This window comes from Asparagus officinalis, chromosome 1 (genome assembly GCF_001876935.1).
Source record: "Asparagus officinalis chromosome 1, Aspof.V1, whole genome shotgun sequence".
NCBI lineage: Eukaryota > Viridiplantae > Streptophyta > Magnoliopsida > Asparagales > Asparagaceae > Asparagus > Asparagus officinalis.
This window is the reverse complement of record NC_033794.1, coordinates 123894403-123903015: the sequence shown is the minus strand read 5'-3', so window position 1 is coordinate 123903015 and position 8613 is coordinate 123894403. Positions and strand designations below refer to the sequence as shown.

Genomic DNA, 8613 nt, shown 5'->3' with positions numbered 1-8613 from the left:
TCTGATACATGCAGTCATAAGTTGTTGATCCATTGTACAGATGATGCAATAATGCAGCTTACAATGTTCTCAACAATCTTTGGCGAGGCATACCACGATGATATTGACCAATTATGAGCACGTACAATAATTTACAATCTTTTTGAAAAAAATTCTTACATGGCAATACTTATTTTTATGATGAACAAACAACATACTTTTTATTTTTTTATTACCATAGCTAAGTTTGATACACAGCCATATATTCACTCAAACCATAATATATTTTTCAGTGCATTGTCATCGTACAAATTACAATGTTTGATAACATAAGAAGCATACGAAAAAATGCACAAATTTTCCAAAGATCAATTTCATATTTTGCTTGCTGCAACTCTTGCTTCAGTTATTTGGTTTTTTATGCTTTCTTATCTTCTTCATTCACACTTTCAAATTTTGGTGATATATTTTCAGACTTTGACATCGTTCTCTTCATTTTTATTTCATCTCGCGATTTAGTTTTTGATGCTTTCATCTCTTCTACATTCAGAGTCTCAAACTTTGGCATGACTCTCTTCCTTTCGCTATCATCTAGAGCCCAAGCAAAAAAATTGCATTGTCTATTTGGGTATTTTGCACATCTTAAAGAGTGTTGAGATTTGATAGTTGCATCAAACCTGATTTGTTTGGAACCCTTCATCTCTGTTCATTTTTCTATGGCTGTTGATAAGAGCAAAAAAATGTTATTTTTCTTTCTTATTATCTACTTGGTGATTTTTGTGGAGAACGTTATTATTTGAGCTCTACATAAACCATTGTTTGCTAGTATATATTGATGTTGAAGTGACATAAATGGCTGGCAAAAATATCCATCGGGGGCTGTTGGCTTTTTTGTTGGCTAATATACCCATTGTAATATTGTTGGGTTGTTTTTTGAAATGTGGGTTTGCTTGTTGCTGTTGGGTTCTCCCGCGAGAGAATCTTGGGGCTGTTCTCTTTTTTATTGGCTACCCATTCTAATGCAAGATGCAGTTGTTTTTATTTTACCCGTTGGGTTTGGTTCTTGCTGCTTGGTTCTCCCACCCACGATAGAATTTGGGTTGTTGCTTTTGTGCTAGCTAATACAACCAAATAAAGGTAATCATGGAAACATGCTTTTATTCTTTTTGTTCTCTAAGTTTTTTGTCCCCAACCAGTCATAGAAAATTGAGGGGTTTTTTTTGGTTGGGGGGGGGGGGTTGTATTTCTACACCCTTGTTTTTCATGTGAAACAAACTAAAAACATCTTTTTTAAGGAAATCTAAAGAAAAAAAAAGAAAATGTGATTTCTATGAAGTTTTTATTTTCTAATTTTTGTTGTTGGCGAACTAAACAAGAAGAGTGGTTCTAATTGAATTTCTATTCAAAAGGTCTACCAGAAAACGACTGTTTTGCATGTGATAGCATTTGTATTCCTATTTGTAAATAACAATGTTCAATTACTTACAGTTGCAAATAGAGCAGATCAGTTAGGCTGCATTATAAATAATGTCATCCTAAGGACTCCTCTTCCAAAAAAAAGATTACATAAATAAAGAGGGATGAGAGAAATTTTGTGGAGTATGAATCATTGTGCAACCATACAGTGTATGATGTAGACATAGTACTTATTACATACGTATTTCTTTATTAGAGCTTCTCCAATGTGAGGCTCTATTTTGGAGCCCAAACTTTGGCATATTCCTTAGAATATGCTAAAATAGAGTTATGTAACTCCAACCACACTCCTCTATTTCCAACTCCATTTTAATTTCTCTCAATTTTTTAATTCTTTTACTTATTTTAAAAATATATAATGTAATCATATATTTAAATAAAATTAATTTTCTTTAATGAATTGATAATAAGAAATAGATAATTGTCTTTAAATTATAATATATTTTTATTTTTAATTACTTGGTTCTTGGAATTTTATATTTCAATTAATATTATTTAATATTACTCTCATTTTGAATATTTAAAAAATAAAAAAATAAAAGTTATATAATATAAATAATATTATTAATAATATTATTAATAATATTATTAAATGTATTAATATAAAATAGGCAATCTGATTAAATTAAACAGACATTCATATTACTAAATCCACGACTATTACATAGAAAGCAAAAACATGAATTGAAAATTACATGACAAATAGGAAAAACATAATACATAAAAATACTAAAAGTCTGGAAAGTCAACTCCTCCGTATCCACCTCCTCTGTAGTCTGGTATTCCGTATTGACTTCCAGCGTAACTGTATTCAGGATTAGGAATATCAGATGAAGAACCCCTAGTTATATTTCTATTTAAAATCTGTTGTTGTTTATTTCGAAAATATTCGCGTTTTGTTGGATCGGTAATAGCTTCCAGATCAACTAGCATAATTTCTTTCTCTTGTCGTTCTTGCTGAAGTTCTAACTTTTTCTTATCATTTTCAGCCTTTAACATCATAGCCTGGTTCATTGTCAATCTTTCATTTTCTCGTTGTTCTTTACCTTTTTTTAAAACTTCTAAGATTTCTTGATTTCCTTTAGCAAAATCCTCAAAGTCAATGTTCCTTTCAATTTCTTTCCGTCTTCTCAACTTCTCTTTCTTCCTTCCAATTGGTCGACTAGTTGAAATGCTCATTGGTGAATGGTCGTCGTCATTAGGACTATATGCCTGATTGTCTTCATTTAAGTCAATGACAGGAGAGTTTGAATCAGATCCTTGAGACAAGCGAGACTTTGAAATTTTGGAAGATGCAGAAGGCATGACGCTTATATTTGCCCACTTCTCTGCATCCTTCAAAATCGGCCAAACATGATCAAATAGAAATCCTCTTTTCTCTTCTGGATCTTCTACAAATATGATCCTAGCACGTTTATTCTACCACAAAAGAAGAAATAATTATTAGAAAAGGTGGAAAATAATTTAATAACCAAGAAACATGTAATTCATATACTTACAATATCAAGTTCAGAAGCACCGCTTGGATTGAGGCGCTCGACTTGTCGAATGCATCCTCAAAATTTACTGATGGCTTTCATAATTAATTGCATTCGGCATGAGAGAGACTTCGGGCTCCTATGTCCGGTGTAAACGTTGGAAATCCTTTCGTAAAATAGAGCTGAAATTCGCTCCTATAGCTTGTCTTTCTTTTGATTGGAACCTAAAACTGGATCCTGAGATATTTCAAGCCATGTAGCGCATAAAATTTGATCTTCTTCTTGTAAGAATGATTTTCCGCGACTGGATGCCATAAGAGAAGGACGAAGAGTTGTTGAGAAGAACTATGGAGGAGGAATGAGAAGAGTTGTGATGAAGGAATGAGGGCTGTGCTAGTATTTATAGTGAAAAAATTATGGAGAATTCAATGCTAGTGGGAGAAAGGAATGTGGGTAGAAAACGATGTGGGTAGGAGAATCCAATGTGGGTAGAAAACAATACGGAAAAAAATCCAATGTGGGTAGAAAACTAATGCGGGTGGAAGAATCCAATGTGGGTAGAAACCGATGCGGGTGGGAGAATCCAATATGGGTAGAAACCGATGCGGGTGGGAGAATCCAATGTGGGTAGAAACCGATGCGGGTGGGAGAATCCAATGTGGGTAGAAACATTGCGGGTGGGAGAATGCGGGTGGGAGAATCCAATGTGGGTAGAAACATTATATAATAACACAACATACACCTATTAACAACTCATCACCAATCTATAATTCATTTCTCCAAATCCCCTCTTCAACAATGAACTATGGAGCTGGACCATCACACCTACCATCTTCTTCTTCTTCTTCTTCTGATGACGAAACATTTTCTCATTACGTTGAACAATGGGAGGAGGATATGAAACAATGGGAGGAGGAGGATGAAATCTTAGCTCGTCTATATGTCGCTAACAATAAAATAATGGCTTATTTCTCTAAAGAGGAAGAGAGGCCAAAACGTATCGGCTCAGTTCCTGGTCATTTGGTAATCAACCGTGGGAGGGAAGAAGGTAATTCTCGACTCTACAATGACTATTTTTCTAATAATCCCACATACGGTGCAAATTTATTCCGTAGAAGATTCCGAATGCAAAGGAGTCTTTTCCTTCGTCCGAATGCAAAGGAGCCTTTTCCTTCGTATCGTCGACGCTGTACGAGAGCACGATAACTATTTCGTACAGAAGGTGGATGGTGTCGGTCGGCTTGGACTATCTACTTTACAAAAAGTAACAGCAGCATTTCGCATGTTGGCATATGGTGCACCAGCAGATAGTACCGACGAATATGTAAGGATTGGTGAGTCAACTGTAATTGAATGTTTGAAGAAATTTTGCAGAGCAATTGTAGAAGTGTATGGAGATGAATATCTTAGATCCCCCAATACCGACGATGTTGCAAGACTGTTACAAAAAGGTGAAGAACGGGGTTTCCCAGGAATGTTGGGAAGTCTAGACTGTATGCATTGGGAATGGAAAAACTGTCCAACAGCATGGGCGGGACAATACTCAGGACGTCACGGAGGCCCAACCATTATTCTTGAGGCAGTAGCATCGTATGACCTATGGATATGGCATGCATTCTTTGGCTTGCCAGGTTCTAATAACGATATTAATGTATTACAATCATCTAATTTGTTTGACAACCTAACGCAAGGTATTACTCCTCCTGCTCATTATACAATTCAAGGAAAGAATTATGATGTTGGTTATTATTTAGCCGATGGCATATACCCGAAATGGCCAACCCTTGTTCAAACCATTTCCAAATCCGAAGATAAAAAGAAACAATATTTTGCAATGATGCAAGAAGCTTGTCGAAAAGATGTGGAGCGAGCGTTTGGTGTTCTCCAGTCAAGATTTGCTATAATCAAGGGACCTGCACGGTTTTGGGATAAACGAACTTTGCATGATATCATGACCACTTGCATAATAATGCACAACATGATTATTGAGGATGAACGTGATGAGCAAGAAGATATTATCGTTTCTACTCCACCATCAATTTCAAATGTTAAAGACATAGGGACGAACGATGCCGAACGGTTCCGACAATTCCTGACCCGACATAAGAAATTCAAAGACAAAGAAGCACACTTCGCACTTCGAAATGCATTAATTGAACATTTGTGGGAGAGACACGGCAATGAAGTGATGTAACTTTTTTTTATTAAAGTTTCGATGTATTTCTAAGTTAATGTGTTTTATTTCAGTTTAAGCTCCAATGTATTATCATTTCTAATTACTTGTTTTGCAATTTTATATTTCGATATTAGTCTCATTTTGAAGGTATCGACGAGACATTTCCAATGATATTATTTTCATTAAAAAATATTTAATATATTAATATATATATACAGATTTTAAGTAACTATAAAAAATAATAACGGGATACAATTGGAATAATGAAATGTTGTTAAAGGGTTTGAGGGTTAACTTTGGTATTTTTTTGGGGAATAATAGTATAGAGTTGGCTGCAAATTTGGAGAGAAATCTCCAAATTTGCAGCCTCAGGAACCGAATATGCAGCTGACTGCAAAATATGCAGTTCGGTTGGACGTTGACGCGGCTTCAAAATGGAGAAATGGCGGACGCTTGGAGCTGCTCTTAATCATGGATATATATATACAAACACATGTATGTTTATTAAGAAAACTTATCCCTTAAACCCGTTAAAATCAAGTAGGAAAACAAAGAGGACAGAATACATGTAGAGTCATGTGATACTGAGTTGTTAAAATAAAATAAATTTTACAGACTTGTCAAAATAAAATAAATTTCTTAGAGTCCATCTATATATTAACATATCTATACACTAAATTAAATCTCTAGATCAGTTATCAAAATTGGTATTAGACCCCATTAGTTAGAGTGTATTTGGCAAATCTCTAAAACTGGGCTAAGTCTAAGTGATTTTCTGTTTGACAAAAAACTGAGCTAATGTTCACCTAGTTTTTGTAAACCAAAAAAATTCTCCTAAATTGGTTTTACTTTGGACTAGAGGAGGGCTGCTCCAAACTAAAACCAATTTAGAATGAAACTAGGTCAGGACTGATCCTGGCTCAGTTTTTGATATTTTGTCACACACACCCTTAGGGCCTGTTTGGCAAATGAATAAAATGAGTTTTAGGTGGAACAAATTTGGCCTAAGTATTTAGCCATAGGGAGTGTTAGACGACTTTGTAAAATCAGGTTAGGACTGAACCTGACCCAATTTTGTATAGTTTCTTGTTTGTCAAAATTCTGAGCTAAATCTGGCCTCATTTTTTATGCCCAAATAGTGCCACTAAATTAGTTTTGTTTTGGACCAGGAGAGTCTGGTCCAAAACAAAGTTAGTTTAGCACAAAACTGGGTCAGGACTAGTCCTGACCCAGTTTTGCTGCGTTTGCCAAACTAACCCCTAGTTTGGCAACTAACAAACTTGGACTAAACTAGTTCCTCTTTGGCTCATTTTTTTTTTGGTGAGTTCTTTGGCTCATTTTTAACTCATAATTGGGTTAGAGTTAAACCAATACCTTCTTGGTATGAAAAAGAACCAGATAACTCTGACCCAAAAAACCAAGAAAAAAGAAGGAAAAATAAGTAAATTAACCATCAAAGTTGCTATCTTACATATAATATGTGTTTACCAAAAAAGAAATAGTTCTAAATTAGTTTTCTTTAGAAGTTAGCCAAACTTGGTTCGCCTCAATACTAGTACACATAGAAACTAGTTTAACCAAATCAAGTCTATGTGAAACCGGATCAGAACTAAACTTGGTTAGTTTCTGAGTTGCCAAACACACCTTTAGAGTTCAAAAGAATCTCAACCATATGATCAATACACGTATTCAGATGTTCTCATTCCTGACCTGTATAGTTTACTTAGAATGTATATTTTATCTTGATTGTCCAAAAAAATTAAGAAGTATATATACTTGTATTAATAATATCCCACATTATGAAAATATTTTAGTACAGGGGTCTGTATCCCGTGGGACACGTAAGGTCCACACTTGCATTCTAGATTGCAAAGATCTTCAAACTTCAGTTGATAGTGAATGGGCTGTGAGTACCATGTAAATGACGGGAATAATAGACGAGGCCTTTTACTTAACAAATATTTGGGCTAGGAGTGGGCCTGTAATGTAAAGTAACAGAGGTGCAAAGTTTTCTATTAGGGGCTGTTTGGTTGTTTTCCGAAAAACATCGGAAATGGAAATGTCATATTTCATTTGATTTCAACCCATTTTAAGAGTTTTCCCACATTTTTTTTTTGTGTTTGTTTCGCAAAGAAATCACCTCATTTCACCGCCAAGTCACACAAAGAGACAAAAAAGCCGCAATAGTAACAGTGCACCACATTTCTATTTCTTGTGTTTGTTTGAACAAAAAGCAAAGGAAAGAGAAATCAGCCCATTTAAATAATCTGTTTTATTCAGCTTTACTATTCTAACAGTGCTTTTAGTAATAAATAATTCATTGAAGTGACATTTCCAAGTGTTTTCAGAGGCTTTTGTTGTGAAAACACATTTCTTAAAAAGCTGATGTGGCATCCTACGTGACGTTTCATTTCTTTAAATTACAAAATGAAACAAATTGAAGAAATGAAAAACCCTTGAAACCAAAATCCTATGTGGCACATAAGAGATTTCTTGAAAGGTGATGTGGCGCGTGTTTTCTCATTTTTTTTTTTGACCAAACAAACAGACCCTAACGACCAAAGTGCACAAGCTAGCTTTAGCTCGTCGCTGTCAAAGTATTTTCCAGAAGCCATCTTGTCCGTTACTTTGGATGACCCAACAAGACTTATCCAAGCCACCTTCGCATTAACCACCCCGGATTGTTGGACAATTGTTCTAATCACACCAAACAATTAACTTCGAATAAATAACAACCATGTGTTTGGTTTGGTACATACAGTTAGAACTGCATTGAATCTCCAATATAAGAGTTTGGTTAGTGATATTATTTTTGTTAGTGATATTACAACTCTCAAGTGCAGTTGTTACAATAAAAAAAAAGACTGGAACTAAAAAAGTTGCAACAACACTCAAATTGAAAATGTGATGCAACAATATAAATTAGAACACTTTTTTTTTTCTCTATAGTTGAATAAATAATTAGTATTCGAACTTCAACAGTTTTTCAATAATAAATTATTAGTATTTGAACTTCAGAATTGTTCCTCTCTCAATATATATCACACTCTAAAGGTAAAGATTGTTAAACCCTAAAACTTTTTTTCACCTTTTCTTGGACAAATTTCATTAATATTTTGTTAAAATCTAAAATATATTAGAAATTTTCACAAACTATTTTCTTAAAAGATATATTTTCTTATATAAGTTAAACAAAAATAAGTTCTTAAAAAATCTCTAATTTATTAGAAGAAAATCATTAAATAGTTTTAGCAAGTTTCCAAAATTTATTTGATGAAAGTCAAAAAATGTTATAAAACAATTTCAATATTAAATAAGATGAAACTTACTCTTTTTTTAAAGAAATTATAAAACAGGTAAAATGAATTTTACTAAATATTCTGCAAAAAATAATTTTTGAAATGGCAACGATAAAATCTTTAATCCAAATATTTGGAATCGACTACATGAATCTTGTTTTTTAATTTTATTCTATTATGGTTCCTCTAATTCTCTTTATCCCGT

At 33.8% G+C, this 8613-nt stretch overlaps 1 protein-coding gene across 1 annotated transcript; it reads left to right on the top strand.

The window, feature by feature from the left end:
- LOC109841024 (putative nuclease HARBI1) lies at positions 3732-5127 on the top strand. Its single transcript, XM_020409877.1, has 2 exons — positions 3732-3981; positions 4049-5127. Exons 1-2 carry the CDS (start codon positions 3732-3734, stop codon positions 5125-5127), a joined length of 1329 nt encoding a protein of 442 aa, XP_020265466.1.